The sequence below is a fragment of the Octodon degus genome, unplaced genomic scaffold (assembly GCF_000260255.1).
Source record: "Octodon degus isolate 3935 unplaced genomic scaffold, OctDeg1.0 scaffold00250, whole genome shotgun sequence".
Lineage (NCBI taxonomy): Eukaryota > Metazoa > Chordata > Mammalia > Rodentia > Octodontidae > Octodon > Octodon degus.
In genome coordinates, this window is record NW_004524826.1 from 909,215 (window position 1) to 926,584 (window position 17,370).

The window sequence follows — 17,370 nt, forward strand, 5'->3', positions numbered from 1 at the left end:
ATATTAGTTTGCTATCACTGGAATAAAAACTTTAAAACTTTGCATTGTAAAACTTGGAAGATACATGCTTCCAAGAAAGGGGTGGGGGAATCAGAAGACTTTGGACTTGAGTAGCCCGTGCTACAAATGATTCTTAAAATGCAGTTATAAATGCTGTATATTTAATTTTTTAAACAACTATTAGAAATCCTTTCTTCTTACCCACCCACTTCAGGCAAAATCTAATGAAGAATCGGGGGATTCACAGCAACCAAGCCAGCCTTCCCAGCAGCCTTCAGTGCAGGCAGCCATTCCCCAGACCCAGCTTATGCTGGCTGGAGGACAGATAACAGGGGTAAGTTTTCACTGAGAAAATTATAATAAACTTCCTCTAGGTCAGAACTGCCCTTAGCGGATACCATACCTAGTCAGAACCACCTACTGGAACTGGCAGTAACATGTCACTTTTGTGTCTTTTTCAAAACATCCTATACTCTAAACCCATAGCATTCAGGATTTCTTTTGTTACAATTGCATATGCTCTGAATAGAGTAAGAACTCTACAAACCCATGTTTCAGGGGTGGCTTTATCATGTTATAGAGTCATTATTACATGCTCAAGAACATTACATTGATGAAGTGGCAGTTTTCAGTTTGGAGTTATGCCATTGTTGAAGGATAGAAGTTAAAGAATAGATTCTAAAGTAAAACTTACCATCTTATATCCTGGCCATGCATCTTACTACAGGAACAAATTAATTACTTCATCTTGTTATGCTCGATTTTCCTTTTGTTAAATGGAGAGATTGATAAACCTATCTTAAGTACTCTTATATTAGAGATAATATATGTAAAGTTCATAAAACAATATTTGGCACCAAGCAGTCAGTAAATGTCATTTACTTTTACTAGTAACAAATTGGCCTGAGATTCCACTGAGCTTTTAACCTTTTCCCTAAGACACAATTCCAAATAATTTTCCAAAATTAAAGTTTATCTTCTAAATTATCCAAAAGGAGAGAGGGAAGTAGTGAGAGTAGAAGGGAGATAAGAAGGGAAGAAAATGGTAAGGAAGAGTTTTTATTCCATTTGTATCATTTCAGTCTGCAGGTTTATTTTCTGGCATTGAAAGACTTTGTTTTGCCTGTTTGGTTTTTTGAGACAGGATCTCACTGTGTAGTTCAGGCTGGCCTCAAACTTACAACGATTCTCCTGCCTCAGCCTCCATGCACCACCTTAGTGAAAGGCTATGTGTGTGTGTGTGTGTGTGTGTATGTGTGTGTGTGAGTGTGTATATTTTGTGCAGGGTCTCACTGCACAGCTCAAACTTGTAGTGATCCTCCTGTTTTCAGCCTCCCCAGTGCTGGGATCACAATTGTGCGCCACCATGTCCAAACTCATTCAGGGGCTTAGAGTGCCCAGGGGGAGGTCTGACACAGCATATGGTGCCAGGGATTGAACCCTGGCCACTGCGCTTGTTTAAGCAGGCACTTAGTCTGATGAACTATCTCGCCGGCTCTGAAAGGCTCTTTTAAGAACTGTTCCAAAATTGTTTATAAAATCTCATCAGTAGAGATTAATATATGTGTCTTATATAAAATAAAAACATACACTTTTTTAACAGCTTGATTTTTCACTATGGTTCTGATGCACAGATTGTATTTGGACCCTTTTGAAAGAAGAGTTGTGCTGCCAAGTAACAATTTACACACATCAAATGTTCCAGTTCCTTCTTTTTTTTTTTTTTTTAATTTTTTTTTAATTTTTTTTATTTGTGTGTGTGTGTGTGTGTGTGGCCAGCTCAGCCCACCAGGGGGCGGGGCTGGCTGGCATGTGGTGCTGGGGGATTGAACCGCGGTCCCTGTGCTTTGCGAAGCTTGTTCTAAGTAGGTGCTTTAGACCACTGAGCCATCTCACCAGCCCCTCCAGTTCCTTCTTGTTTGATGTGTCATCAAAAGGAAGTTTCTGCATACTACTTTGACTTAAGCATATTATGAATAAGTTGCATTATGAAAGCAAGTGTAAGCTGGGGAGATGGCTCAGTAGGCACAAGGGTCTGAGTTCAATCCCCGGTTCCTCCAAAGAAAAAAAAAGAAAGAATGCAAGTTTAAATCTGTTCTAAATACATTTTGCAAGTTGGGTTTTATTTCTGTTGACTAGGGTCTACAATAGTGAGAGGCACTTGGGATTCCAGGTTTATGTGGCTGAAGCTGCTATTAAAGCTGGACTTTAAGCTACATTTGCATGTAAAGAGAGAGGCTGTTGCCACCTGTTTTATAGAGATAATGTGTTAGAAAGGGGATGTGAAGTTGCAGACTCCAGTGCTTTCAGTAACAGAAAAGATTGTGTTAGGGAGGGGTCTGCTGGGAGACTTGGAAAAAAACAAATGGAGCTCTTATTCTTTAGTCACATCTTAGGACATAATGGAAATGATGGAACATGGCAAGGTTTCATGCTAATGGAAAGCAGCTGGGCCTTATCAGTTCTTTTCACGGTTATATCCAGTGTCCTTGTTGCTCCTTCATCTAACTAATCTCTTGCTGTTCTGTTGGGTGTAAATTTCTTTTCATATCCTGTTAACATTGATTCCTTTTTTTTCTTGCTTACTAGTTAACTACTTGTATTGCCTGAACCCTAGGGCCCTAGACAAGCTTGAATGATGAAGTCCAAAGTAAGGACTACCACTTTCATTTCAGTGTTCTGCTAGGAATAGTTTGATCATTGATGAACATCTTAGCTGATGGTAACCAGTACCACCAGTTACCATCAGTTAGGTTGAATAGTTAAGTCCTACAACCACTTGAGTTAACTGTTTTGAAGCAGCAAACTTGCATTAGGCACCCAGTTCCTTCAGCCTTCCCACCATGTGTTCTCCTTTTGTTTAGCTCACGTTGACACCAGCCCAGCAGCAGTTACTACTACAGCAGGCACAGGCACAGGCACAGCTGCTGGCAGCTGCAGTGCAGCAGCATTCTGCCAGCCAGCAGCACAGTGCTGCTGGGGCCACCATCTCCGCCTCCGCCGCCACGCCCATGACACAGATCCCCCTGTCACAGCCCATCCAGATCACCCAGGTGAGGAAGGGGCTCGGGGCCTGGGGAAGCAGGCCAGGAAAAAAACAGCAGATTTTATGAATTAAATAATGAATCTAGTTAATCTAATTAATAATCTAGTTTTATGAAATATTAAAGTAACTTTGTGATTGTTGATATGGGCCCTAGATCAGTGAAGTAAATGGTACCCTTTCCTTAACGTTGAATTAGAAGTAATATATTTGTTTGCTTATTTGAGTTGGTATTGTAAACACAGGCTAATTATTTGAATAACTGACTGTTTATGTAAAGTGACAATTCTTGAATAAGTAACTGCTATATTCTGAAGCAGAGGATTGCTATATTTATCTTAATGAGCTAATTACAGCAAGGAGGGGTTCTTTCATTTGCTCTGCAGTAAATGTTGCCACCCATGTGTAAGAGAGACAGGGAGTCATCGCTGCTTTGAAATGATTAGCACTGTGAAGAGCTGCAGTAGACTCTCTTTTGTTTTTATTTTGTACATTTTTGGGCAAAGCATCCCAAGGTAATAAATTTAAGAGGTGCAGACATATAGGACCAATGAGAAAAATAAGTGAAATCTTTTATCTTAAAAAGAAGAAAAAGGGTCAAATGTGATAGCTCTTGCCTGTGATCTCAAAACTCTGGGAAGCTGAAGTGGAAGAACCATAAATTCAACCCCATCCTGGCTAACTTAGTGAGACCTATCTAAGAATAAAAAAGGGTTGGGAATATACCTGATTGTGAAGGCCCTAGGTTCATGCCTAATCCTGAGAGAAAGAAAGGAAAAAAAAAGAGAAGTAGTTATTTAGTAAAATATTTGAGGAGTTAATAATGAATCTAGTTCTAGATAACTCCCCTCCAGAAAAGACTCAGATATAGACTTAATCACAGTAAGTGAAACACACTGAGCGTGAGGGACATAAAAACATGCTCAATAGAGACCCTTCTTTGATTTTGATGTGACAGAAGTCATTAGCTGGAAATCTTATAATTAAGCAAACTTACTTTCAAAATCTCCAGTCTGTTTTAATTCTGCCATTTCAGGATCTTCAGCAATTGCAACAGCTTCAACAGCAAAATCTCAACCTTCAGCAGTTTGTGTTGGTGCATCCAACCACCAACTTGCAACCTGCGCAGTTTATCATCTCCCAAACGCCCCAAGGCCAGCAGGGTGAGTGGTTCTCCAAGCTCCAAACACTAGTGTATCACTGTTGGTTTCATTGTATACAAAATTCATATACAGTTTTCATTGTATATGTTGGTAGGGTACAGTGTGCTATTTCTATAATGCATACAATATATTAATCAAATACCAAGTCTTCATTGTTTCTGGGATTTTTACTTTTATTTCTTTTATCTTTTTTCTTCTTGTATATTCATTCCAAAATTATGTAAAAACATTTTTAATGTATGTTCAAAATGAAAGTACTTACAATCTAGTGCCAGAGAAACAGACCTATTACAAAATACTGGATTTGATGTGCACAGAATGCTATGCAAACCCAGGAAAGACCTTTTGTACTTTTGTAACCAGATAAGCCTTCACAATGAATTGAGAGAGTGCCTTCATACAAGTATAAAGGAGAGAATGTCAGTCTTACAAAAGGAAAAGCATTTGCAAAGCTTGGAGTCATGAAAGAAAAATTAGTAAGCTATGTTTGAGAACTGTAATTCCTTAAAAGGAGAATATAAGGGTGCAGTTGTGAAACTTACGGTCAAAAAGATTAGAGACCAGGGGCCAGGGAGATAGCTTAGTGGAATAAGTGCTTCCCTAGCAAGTGCAAGGGTCTGAGTTCAATACCCAGTTCTGAAAAAAAAAAAAGATTAGAGACCAGATCATTAAAGCACTTAACAAGAGTTTGACCTTTAGTCCAATAGCTTAATAGTTGACATAGTTCATTTTGTGTATTTGTCCCTTGAAAAACTAGAAAAATAGTCTAAGCCCCAAATTTAAACTAGCCTTTTAATCCTAACCCTAATTTGAAAGGCCCAATGCCTTCACATACAGGAAACCTCTTGTAAACTATACAAAACTATAGCAAGTTGAAATAGAAAGGTGACATTCTCACTTTCTATTAAGAAAGCTGACCATAAAACTTGGGAAGGAAAAATTAGATGGACAAAAATACTGGTTAGGAGAACAATGCAGTGGTCCAGTTGAGATGTTATAAGGGCTGAATTATGGTTGTGGGCCTAGAAAGAGATGACGATTTGGTAGGTAAAAAGAATGTGGTGGCCAGTTGTACTTGGTTTTTTTAGGAAAACTGTGAAGGTTAATGGGTGAGGAAAACACTTATATAATAATGGAAGATCCTTAGTTTAAAAAAAAATTCATGTAAGTATAGGAGGAATAAGTAGACACCAAAAGGAGATACTGTGATTTTAGAGGTCAAAACTAGTGAAGAGTTGTAATAATGGAAGAGAATTCCAAGAAGGAAGGAAGAAATGGTCTTGACCAGAAAGATTAGGTCAGTGCTGAAGTGTATATATCAGATTTGGTAATTGTTAAAGCTTTAAGATTGAGTGAGTTACCTTCATTTTCTTTTGGCAAAGCTAAAAGCCTCGTCTTTGGACTTCATTTTATTTGAAATAATGGAGCTCAAAGCTGAGCATGGTGCCACTTGCATATAATCTCAGCCTTCTGGGAAGCTGAAGCAAGAAAATCACAAACAAATTCAATCCAGCCTGGACAACTTAACAAGACCATGCTCAAAATAAAGAGATGAAAAAAATAAATAAAAATAAAATAAAATTTTTTTAAAAGGGATGGCTAAACATTTGAAGTATAATTTGTATTGTTGAATATTTAACTTCTAGCAGGTGAAATCTAGGCCATTTTCCCAGAGTCTCTCTTTCCCTAGGAAAATTCTTATTGATGCATTTCCAAATTTGAGACATAACTTACTAGAGATTTTAGTCTGCCCTTTCTATTCATTTGACTCTTCCTTAGCTGAGGTAGAGGGCAAGGAAGGGGACAAGGAGTGGTCTTCATGTAAGTTTTAAGTCTTTCTGGGGCTTTTCACTTTTTAGTTAACTTATTACTATTTTTGAATATTCTTGGGCCATTATCCTTTCAAAATACTTCTAATAGACTGATTTTAATCATTGACATAAACAATTTTTTCCTCTCATTTTTTTGAAACCAGAAAAATTTGTTACTAATTGATATTAATTCACTCTGATTTCTTGAGTACCTGCTAATTGTCATATTACACTCTTACATGTTTCGATTATAATGTTGAACAAGACTAGAAGAAATTAAATAGTAAACATGGAAAAATGGTTCAGATAGTGTTATGTACTAGGATGACAGCAGATCAGACTAATTTGGTAAGGGTTTACCTGTGGAAGAATGGGTAGATGGTCTGGAAAGACCTCTCTGGAATAGTGTTCCACTTAAGTTGGGAACTTATAATGGGAGCAGGGAAAACTGCCACACCTAGGATCTGAGTGAAGAGTCTGATGAGCGAGGAGAGTAATAACACCTGGAGGAGAACAAGCTTGACCCAGGCCAGGAAAGGAAAGATCAGTACAGCTATAGCTTAGTGTAGTGAGTGTGAGGAAATGATGTAATCTAAGAGCTAGACAGAACTGCACAGATTGTATCCCACTTGTGATGGAAAGTCTTTGGATTGTTTAACTGTAGGATGTGATCACAAAGAACTCTATGGAATTGAATTGTAGGGACACACGGGAGAACCAAAGTGATCTCTTAAACTTATTTTTTTAATATGCTTTTTAAGAGTTTATTTCACTTAATCATACTTGCCCCAGACTAATAAAATTTAAATCTGCTTAGTATTTATCTTATTTGTGATATACATGGTGAATATGCTTTAATTTCTTAAGTTTAGGTAGTTTTTAGTTATAAATCATGAATTGTGTGGTCAGTTTAAGGTTTTAATTGTTGTCCTGCATACTCCAGCATTCAGTATGTCAAATTCAGTAGCCTATGAAAATCATAATTAGGAAGGTACCGTTTCCCCAGCTAATCTTGCCACATATATTTAAATAAAACAACTGGTACCATTCCTTTTCTTTGAAGTACTATGTTGGATAATTCATACATTGCTCTTACCTCATTAAAAATAATTTTATATTTAGTGTTTTAACAGCACCGTTATAATTGAAGTTAGGTGTTTAGATTATCACTCTCCCCAACTCCCCCTTTTAACATAAGTTTTCACTGTGTTGTCCAAGCTGGCTTCAAATTCCTAGACCAAGCAATCTTCTGCCTCAATAAATCAAACAGCTTAGACTCCTGGCATGTACCACTTTACCTGCCTTACTTACCAGTCACTTAAACTAAGGCAATTCCATGTAGTGAAGATAGAGTTTACATTTCAGCTTTATTACTGCTGGAAGACAAATGTTTTATAAATATAATTTTTTTAAAGCAACATCTTTTTCCGCTTAAAGGCTATTCGTTTCCTTCACGATCTAGAACATATTGATATATTCTGGTGGATTCCTGTTAAGTTTATCTGGTTTTTTTGGGGGGGGATGTGGGAATTGTTTTGGGTTTTGAGAAGTTGTTTTTGTTTTTCAAATTTCTAGCTGTTTCCACTTGCAATAGTTCTTCACTTTCATCTGTTCCTTACTAAAGAACGGGCCTATCAGAGAGCTTATTCAGATTATGCTAAATACATACCAGTTTTAATTTGATGTTATTTATTTTATTGCCCAAGATCTACTTAAGTTGTACTTAACAAGATTGAATTTTAGACAATAAGACATGAGTTATAAGATAGTGTCCTGAATTTTTTTCAGTATATTTCTTTGTTTTTTCTTTTGCTATATGTGCTAAAAGTGACCTTTAAAGTTTTCATAACATGTTTATGATTTATAGGTCTCCTGCAAGCGCAAAATCTTTTAACGCAACTACCTCAGCAAAGCCAAGCCAACCTCCTACAGTCGCAGCCAAGCATCACCCTCACCTCCCAGGTCAGTTTCTCTTACCCTGTTGTGGGGAAAGTCTTTTGTACTTTATCTGAAAACAAAATCAAGACAAAACAACAGAAAGTAATAATCCAAATAGTCTCTAAAAACTGACCTAAAAATTCAAAGCTGGGCTTTTTAGTTTGGTAAAGCAGTGCTACCAAATTGATGTAATCTGAAAAGTTCTAAAGATTCTATATTTTCTTATAACTCATAAAAATATATATACAGATAGATATATTAGCAATAATGAACTGTGTCTCTTTGCTGTACACATGCCCATCCTGCAGTTGGCAGAAGATAGTACCACCTGAACCAGAAACCTGGTACCTCACCTTAAAACCTGTCATTGTCCTCAGAATCTGCAAAGAAGCTCAAATCTCTGCATTTGCTTTCCTCTCAGTGCTTGTGTGGTGTTTGGCTCATTTACACTATAGTATATAACTTCTGTAACGACATAAAAATCACAGTTCTTAAGCGTCTAGAAGTCATGGCTCTACCTCTGCTTCTTATCTAGCAGTGGCTTTGAACATACATGTCATTTTACTTCCCTGGATCTCATCTGTACATTAGTTGAATAAACTGGCTGATCCTAAATCTTTCCATGTCCAACTCTCTTTATCTAAAGTATAGAAGTTAAGGCTTAATATTGACACATTATCATAATTGACAAATTAACATTCATTTATAGTAAAAACTATTGCATTTTAGGAGAAGGTAATTTTTTATCTAATAAAGGACATCTACCCAAAAAAAGAGAAAAAACCCCACACTTAATAATCAGACTGAATTACCTTTCTTCTAAGATCGGAACAAGGTGAACACTTAACACATTTATTCAGCAATATACTGACAATTCTAGAAGTGCAGTAAGACAAGAAAAACAAATAAAGAAAAGATAAGAAAAAAGTGGGAAAAACATGCAAGTATGTATACAGGATAATTAAGATGATTATAATAATTTCCATCATTTTTTTTAAAATAGCAGTTAATATGTAGAATTTTCACCTTGACTAACTGTATACTGATATCTACGATCCAAGCAACAACATTGAGGACAGCAATGCATAATAGAAAAGCCATGCTTGACTAGCTCTCATCTTGGTCTTCTACATGTGTACCATTTCTAATGTCTTATAAATTATTATTATACTCTAGTTAAGATAATTTTTAGGCATAAAAAAAGACCAAAAAAATAAGATTTATTGAAAGCAAGTGGTAATATTCAATTGTCCAATCTTGCATAACTATATCTGTTAATCTGAGCAACAGATTTGATGATAAAAATAGATAATAGAGCAACCATTGTTAATTAGCTATTCTTGTTTTGAAAATCTGTAACATGTATGTTACCCTGTTTCTGTCTTTGTTTCTGCTATTTGTTTTTGCTTTCATTTTTACTCTTCAAAATAAAATTAAATTTAAAAGCGGAAGAAAGGACATACAGTGTCTTGCTATATGTTTTACTTCTTTAGAAAACAAGAACAACTAAAAACTATCCTAACGGGTAGATAGACAAGCATAATTGTCTATATTGAAAATCTTAGGGCACTTGAGGGGTGGGAGGACCTGCTGGAATAAGTGAGTTTAAAAAGTATAATGGATACAAACTCAATACACGAAAAGTATTTATATTTCTGTACACTAGCAGTGATCATTTGGAAATTGGAATTAAAGATAAATGTAACTTGGCCTAATCATAGACGTTAACTACAAAGGGCACAGGAAAACTTTTCATGGTGATGAAAATGTTCTATATCTTAGCTGTGTTAGTAGTTATATGACTGTGTTTGGTTGCCAGAATCCACCAAAAGTATGCATTTATAAATGGTGAATCTTTGAGTGTGCTAAATAGAAAGGTAAGGTTGGGGTTTGGGGTTTTTTGGGGTTTTTTTCCTTCTAAGTACTAGCAGTTAAATTTAGGGCCTTCACACTGAGCTACATCTCCAGTCATTTTTGTTTTGTTTTGTTTTGTTTTTGAGACAGGATCTCACTAAGTTGCCCAGGCTGGATTTAAACTTGCAATTTTCCTACTTCAGCTTCTGGGTGCTGGGATTATAGGTCTGGCCAAGGGTTGGGATTTGGGGTTTGTTTGTTTGGTACAGGATCTCGCTACGTAGCTCAGACTCATAGTGATCCTCCTGTCTCAGCCTCCTCAGAGCTGGGATTACGGGCATGCACCACTAAACCCGGTTTCAGGGTCAGCATGGCACCTGCACAAATTGCAGTACTGAGGAATCAAACTTGGGACCTTTTGCTTCCCAGGCAGGTACTTAGACTGTCGAGCTATCTCTCCAGCCCAGAGGTTGGGGATTTTGACAGATGCCTATATAATAACTTCCTTCCTGACCTATGTGCTCTGCAAACAGTGGCAAGTTTTTGTGGCTTTGTCCCAACTTCTGCTCACTGAATTCTACTTTAGTATTCCTAAATATATCTCAGTCCAGCCTGTGATTTTTAGATTTGGGGTATTTTATCTGTAGCCAGGAATGTAAAAGTAGCTAAGTTGTTTTTAGTCCTTTATTATTTGAGAACGTGGGTCCATGGAGCCTTGAGATGAAGTAACAGTCTCAACTCTACTTATTAACCAATTTTACTGTGGGAAGTGTATAGCCATGTAGGATTGTAGTAGGGTCGGCGTCTTTAAAATGGTCAGCATGAAAATTAGTCAGTGTTCATATGTCATAGAGATAAATGTTATTGTTTTCATTGAAGCAGGATGAGAGAAACTTGCCCTAGTTAATTGCCTATGGAATGTCTATTGTATAGTTTTCTGGGCTAGTTAGGCCCCTTGCAGAAAGCCTTGACTAATAAGGTCAAGTTCAGAGATACGTGACCAATCTAAATGACAAGAAGAAAAGTTAACAGCACAGGTGATCTGTATTCCTAGTATGTAATCTCTTACCTGGGTCCTATTCACAGGAAGGCTCAAACAAGCAGTGAGGATACATATCAGGATGGCACCTCCCATTAATGAATACTTAGAAAGAGATATGCTGCTTAGGGCTTCTGAGGAGACCTGTTTTATGTTTGTGTAATAAGATCTAATATTTTCTTTTCCTTTTTTTTCTTTTTGGCATCAGCAATCCAACTCAGGACCTTGTGCTTGCCAGGCAAGGCAGGTACTTGTGCCTCTGGGCCATATCCCTAACTCTTAATACTTTCTTTTAAAAAAAGGGGGACCCAGGGGAGGTTGGGAGTGTAGCTCAGTAATACAGCCTGTGCTTAGCATGCACTAGGCCCCAGGCTCAGTCCTCACCACCACCCCCTACCAAAAAAGAAAAAGCTTCATGTCCCAAAATAACTTTAGATGGATTTAAATAATTTCTTAAAATACAAAGAAAAGGTAGCAGGTTATCAAGAATTCTGTCAGGGTTAAAAATAAGTAAAGTTTTCTTAAGATTTGGACAACAGATGCATGGGGGGGGCACTTCACCTAAATGACAATCTAAAGTTTATGTATAATAAAAAAAGGAAAAAAGCAAATTGGAAAAAATATTTCTATTAATGTCACAGATAAAACCTTACTCTCAACATTTAGTGAGCTCATTTAGAATTAGAATAGGGGTATCAGTATATAAATGGAAATATATATATGTGTATATTTTATATATGTAAAAATGTATGTATTTTTATTAAAAGAGACAAATCTACTTCATAACCCAGTTGCTTTTTTTTTTTTTTTTGCAGTACCAGGAATTGAACTCAGGACCCTGCGCTTGCCAGGCAAGCACTTATTCTACTGAGCTATCTCCCTGGCCCCTCTAATTCATATTCATAATCCTTGGCACATTGGAAATTTTTACTTTGATTAATAATTGAAGCAGTAGCAAAAATGATGTATCATTTACTCTTTGATAAAACATTTTTTAAAGCTGCTAACAAATTATGTGGAGAAAACTACATTATATAGTAGGAACCAACATTATCAAAATTATCAAAAGCCATGAAATTACCCAGTTGCCAAAAAAATCCCTTGGGAATTTTTCTTAAAGAATTGGGGCCTTGGAGATGGCTCAGCAGAATAAGCACTTCCCTGGCAGGCACAAGGGTCTGAGTTCAACCCCCAGTTCCACCAAAAAGAAAAAAAAAAGAACTACATAGGTGGAAAAACACATGCACAGATTTTTTCATTGTGATGTTATCTGTGATAAATGAAAAACTGCATGGTAGTTAAATCACTAAATTATAATATTGCCCCACACAATCTTTGAAAAGGGTAATTATATATATCTTAATTATAGTTAAGGTTAAAATGTAGGTTTGTGGGGAAAAATTTAACAAATACTCCAAAATGATGCCACCTATAATAAGTTATTTAAATCACAGATTACTCCTCATCTGAAAATAGTTTAATAATTATCTTACCATTTTTATAATATAGTGTCACATGTTGGAGACACAATAGTGTTAAATTAAGTAAGGGGGTCCCTGCTGTTTTGGCAGTCTAAACTGCTATTTATAAAATAAATGTTTTAAAGTAATGAGTAATTTCTTAAAAGACCTATAATACATGTATTCAGACAAGTTAATTTTATTTTGTGTAGTTAAGTGTTTTCCCACGGCTAATTTACTTAGCCTTTACTATAATTGCAAGGGGCCGGGGAGATGGCTCAGTGGAATAAGTGCTTCTCTGGCAAGCACAAGGGCCTGAGTTCAATCCCTAGTTATGCAAAAAAAAAAAAAAACAGGTCCCTGATACTATAATTGCAGTGTAGTATCTGACAGTCTGCTTTCTCACTGCACATTATGTTGCACTCCCCATGGTATTACATGGTTTTCATCATTCTCTCTGAATAGAACTGTCTTTTTGCAGCACATTACAGTTGTATCAGTTGAAAAATATAGTGAACACTTATATTTTTAAAAATTTTTGCTACAATAAGACACTACTACTGATCTCCCTCAAAATTTCTCTCTCAGCTTGAACACACTGGCTCCATTTTTTTTACCACTTTCTGAAGCAGTTTTGGAAGTTCTCTTTGGTGTCTTTCATTGCACTGTCGGGATTGCCTAGAGTCCAGAATCAGTGTGGAATATTTACCTCTCATGCTCACTTTGGGGAAGATCAGGAGTTGCACGGAGCCAGATCCAGTGACTTGATGAGGACACACTGTACAGAATGTGTTTATGAGCTTGCCTTTCCATGGAATCATTGCACTTTATAAAGTTATTTGCAAAAGAGGATTTCCAGAATTACTTTAGAACATAGCTAGAATGATGAGATACGTGTGTTTGAAGCAAGGGGCACTATTTTGAGGGGAATGAATGGCATGTTGCTTTTACTCTAAAGGTTTTTTTTAACCTAAATATTCACACTGTATTTTGATCATACAATGTGTGTTTATTACTCTACTCCTTCTCCAACAGCCAGCAACCCCAACACGCACAATAGCAGCAACCCCAATTCAGACACTTCCACAGAGCCAGACAACACCAAAGCGAATTGATACTCCCAGTTTGGAGGAGCCCAGTGACCTTGAGGAGCTTGAGCAATTTGCCAAGACCTTCAAACAAAGACGAATCAAACTTGGATTCACTCAGGTAGGATGGTGGTGATGCTACCCTTACTAGATGTCCCACATTGCCTGGGTTCAAATGTTTGCTTTACATGTCTAAAGGAGCAGTGGTCCTCAGTCATGTTGTATTTTGGTTTCAGAGATAGGTACTTTTATTAGTAATTTAACATTTATAACTCCAGGATATTACACAATTATAATCATACAGTCATTTTTAATTTTATGTTAGGTTAAACTTTCAAGCCTTATCCCACAGTGCAAGCCTCTGAAGTCATAATTGTATGTGAAAGTTTAAAGATGTTATGTTAGGGGATGATATGGCTAAGTTTTGTTATTTGAGGAACATCTGGTGCTATATACCTAAGATGAAGAAAGTAAATATCTCGAGGTCTTAACAGTAATTGAAAGGGAATATGTTTGAAAGGCTTATTTTAAAACAGGCTTTGTGGGGAGAAGGGGTAGTGATAGACTCTGTCTGCCTCCCTCTCTATGCTGAAAACTCCCCCAGCCTATGCTGAAACTAATTAATTAAGATTTATTGAAGATGAAAAATTCAAATTAATCAAAATCAAATTAATTTTTCTACTGTCAGCTATCAGAAGACTTTTAAAGTGGAAAGAATATGCTTCAGTGGTTTAAACAGGCATCTGGGTACACAGTATTTTTATTTTAAGCACTGCTACTGACTTATTCCTTGATTAACCTGTCACAAATAATAATTGTAAACCAGGAAAAGAATTAAAGTAAATGACATTTATACAGAATGTCATAAGATTATTAAATGAAAGAAAAAACTTGAAGTATGGGTTGGATTGGGCTTATTTATGGATACTCAGGAAAAAACTGATACTTTTCAGAAAATATAGTTACTATTTGGAATTTAACCCACCACTTAAATACTATCCAAATGATTTTCTTGAACATATATATAGCATAGAACTTAACTGATAGATAAAAACTGAGGATAATATCTCTGCTTATATCCTGGATGTTTTTAGAAATAGATTTATATTTCTTATGGTTTCTTCAGGAATTCATTTTTGTTCAAAGAAGCTGTGTATTGAAAGCATAGGGTAATGTTTAAAATAGATGTAATTTTAAGTGAAATGCAGTTTCATTTTTTGAATAGTTTCAGGTATAGAAAAAGTATAAATCATCAACCATTTGTTACTTTTGAAGCATTTAAATGATCTGACTTGTTTTAAAAATAACTCATGGGGCCAGCAAGATAGTTTAGTGGCCTGAAGCACCTGCTTAGGCAAGTTTAGACAAGTGCAGGGACCACAGATATCCAGCACTACATGCTGCACCAGCTCTGCCTGAGGGCCGGCTGAGCTGGCCAAAAAAACAAATAAATAAAAATTTTTCAAAAATAAAACTAGAGTTATAGGCATAATAAGATAAAATAAATATAGAGCTGGCATATTTAGCAGTGCTTCAGATTTAAGCTATTAGCACAGCATACATTTGAGTTTCCTAGGAGGTTATTACCCAAGTGCTACATTAAGGATATGAAGCCTTTTAAAAATTACTGAGGCCAGCCAAATAGCCCAGAGGATTAAAGCACCTGCTTAGGCAGATGCAGGGGCCTGGAGTTTGATCCCCAGGTCTGCCGTGCAGGCCCCACCCCTGGGCCATGCTGAGACAGCGATTGAGACTGGGCGTGGTGGCATTTGCCTGTAATCTCAGCATTTGGGAGGCTGTAAACAGGAGGATCGCTATGAGTCCAATCTATGCAGTGAGACCCTGTAGTCCCTGTCCTAAATAAAAAAAAAAAAAAAAAAAAAAATTAGCATTTACTCAAATAGTAGTTTGCCCTGTTGTGATGTTTGACCCAATATATTGTCAGTAGTATATGTGCCTCTATCTCTTTCTGTCTTTCCACATTAAGGAGTTTCCTGTCATCTTGTGATTTACTTTATGGCTTTATGCTTCTTTTCCCCATCCCTCTTCAGCACTGAAGATTGAACCCAGGGCTCTCATACTGTGCTGTATCCCCAGCCCTTTTTAAATTTTACTTACTTTGACACAGGGTCTTGCTAAGTCACTAAGTTGCCCAAGCTTGACTCAAACTTGTGACTGTTCTGCCTCGGCCTCTCAGAGTGCCAGGATTGTAGGCATGCATATCACACCTGGGTTTTTTCCCCTATTTTTACCATGACCACTCTTTAATTTTCTTTTCATTTTTCTTTTTTCTTCTTCTTCTTTTTTTTTTTTTTTTTAATGATGCCAAAAGTTTATTTGAAAAGTGAGGAGTGGAGGAAGGAGGGGTAAGGGAAAAACTGGCCCTGTATAGCAAACAGGGGCCAAACATCAGCAGAAAGGATAAAAGCAAAAGTAAATATATACACCATTTTTGAGAGGCACAGGTTGAGCAACTGTGAAAAGTCATGATAGTGAGCTCCTCGTGGGCTCCATGTCCTTATATGTCATCTGCATCTTGTGAATGCCCACAAGAAATTTTTTCTTTTATTGGTACATTTTAGATAATGATAACATCCATCATAAGGAATTGGTACCTGTACGTGATACATCTTGATTCTTTTTCCTATTCCCCTTCCCTCCCTCCAACCCACTCCCCCTCCCTACTTACAAAAGCTTTGTTTCCATTATTTCCTTCTATTCTCTTTTTTTTATTCTTTCCTTCCTTTTGCCCTCATCCCTCCTTTGTTCCTCTTCTCATCTGAACATTTTCTTCCCACTTCTCAATGTTCTTTATACATTTTGATCCTTTTTTGTGCTTTTATTTTCTCACATCATAGTAACCATGCAGTATTTAAACATGTGTGTCCTATTTCTTTCACTTAGGAGTATGGTGGGCTCAAGGTACATACATTTACCTACAAATTTCTCAAGTTTATCCTTCTTGATTGCAGAATACCACTCCCTTATATCATCCTTGTCCATTCATTGGTTGATAGATACTTGGACTGTTTCCAAGATTTAGCTATTATAAATGGTGCCACTATAAACATAGGTGTGCATATCCTGCTGTGTTATGATGCTTTTAATTCTTTCAGGAAGATACCAAGAAGGGGAATAGCTGGGTCAAATGGAACCTCTAGTTTTAGTTTTTTGAGGAATCTCTGCACTGATTTCCGTAATGATTGCACCAATGTACATTCCCAGCAAAAGTAGAAAAGCATTCTTTTTTCCAGACAGCCCTGCCAGCATTTGTTATTAGTTGGTTTCTTAAGAATAGCCATTTTTTCCTGCACCCACTCCTTAATTTTCAAAATAACTGATAGTAGTGGCAGTGGTTCATACATCTTGACTGTACTTATTAGTCTTTGTTTTTTAGTTAATTACTTTAATTATAGTTATTCAAAGGTGGCTTTGAGTACAAAAAATACATTTGTACTTATATGCCTGTGTACAAGAGGAAAATTAAACATTCAACTTGTTGAAGCAAATCTCTATTTTCTTAGAAATACATGTTATTAGATGTTTTAAAGTTATTTTCTAATTACAACATTGCTTGTTAAAGGATTACTGCAGCTGTCATTACATAATTAGAAAGCATGTTATAGTATCATTATTCCTTATTCCCAGTCTTGGCTTCTTATTCCTTTTATTCTTTTTAAACATATCAAAGGATATAATGTGTGAATCAGCTGCTTACAGTTAACTTTGTAGGGAAAAATCCAGGAGTTACAGAGCACTAAACCAATTCATAAGTTAATGAGTATGAATATATTAACTGAAGGATCTGTTGCTTTTTATTCCATTAAACAATCTAAAAATGATAATGAGGGCTGGTGAGATGGCTCAGTGGTCTAAAGCACCTACTTAGAACAAGCTTAGCAAAGCACAGGGACTGCAGTTCAATCCCCCAGCCCCACATGCCAGCCAGCCCCGCACCCTGGTGGGCTGAGCTG

The 17,370-nt window shown here is 36.6% G+C and overlaps 1 protein-coding gene across 1 annotated transcript in view; it reads left to right on the forward strand.

The window, feature by feature from the left end:
• The window catches only part of Pou2f1 (POU class 2 homeobox 1), a 224,955-nt gene that overhangs the window by 180,392 nt on the left and 27,193 nt on the right, over nucleotides 1–17,370 (forward strand). The window contains exons 5-9 of the mRNA XM_004646035.3: nucleotides 215–334; nucleotides 2,865–3,053; nucleotides 4,080–4,206; nucleotides 7,885–7,979; nucleotides 13,344–13,517. Of these exons, the coding sequence (XP_004646092.2) occupies nucleotides 215–334; nucleotides 2,865–3,053; nucleotides 4,080–4,206; nucleotides 7,885–7,979; nucleotides 13,344–13,517 (705 nt within the window). The remainder of the gene's footprint in view (nucleotides 1–214; nucleotides 335–2,864; nucleotides 3,054–4,079; nucleotides 4,207–7,884; nucleotides 7,980–13,343; nucleotides 13,518–17,370) is intronic.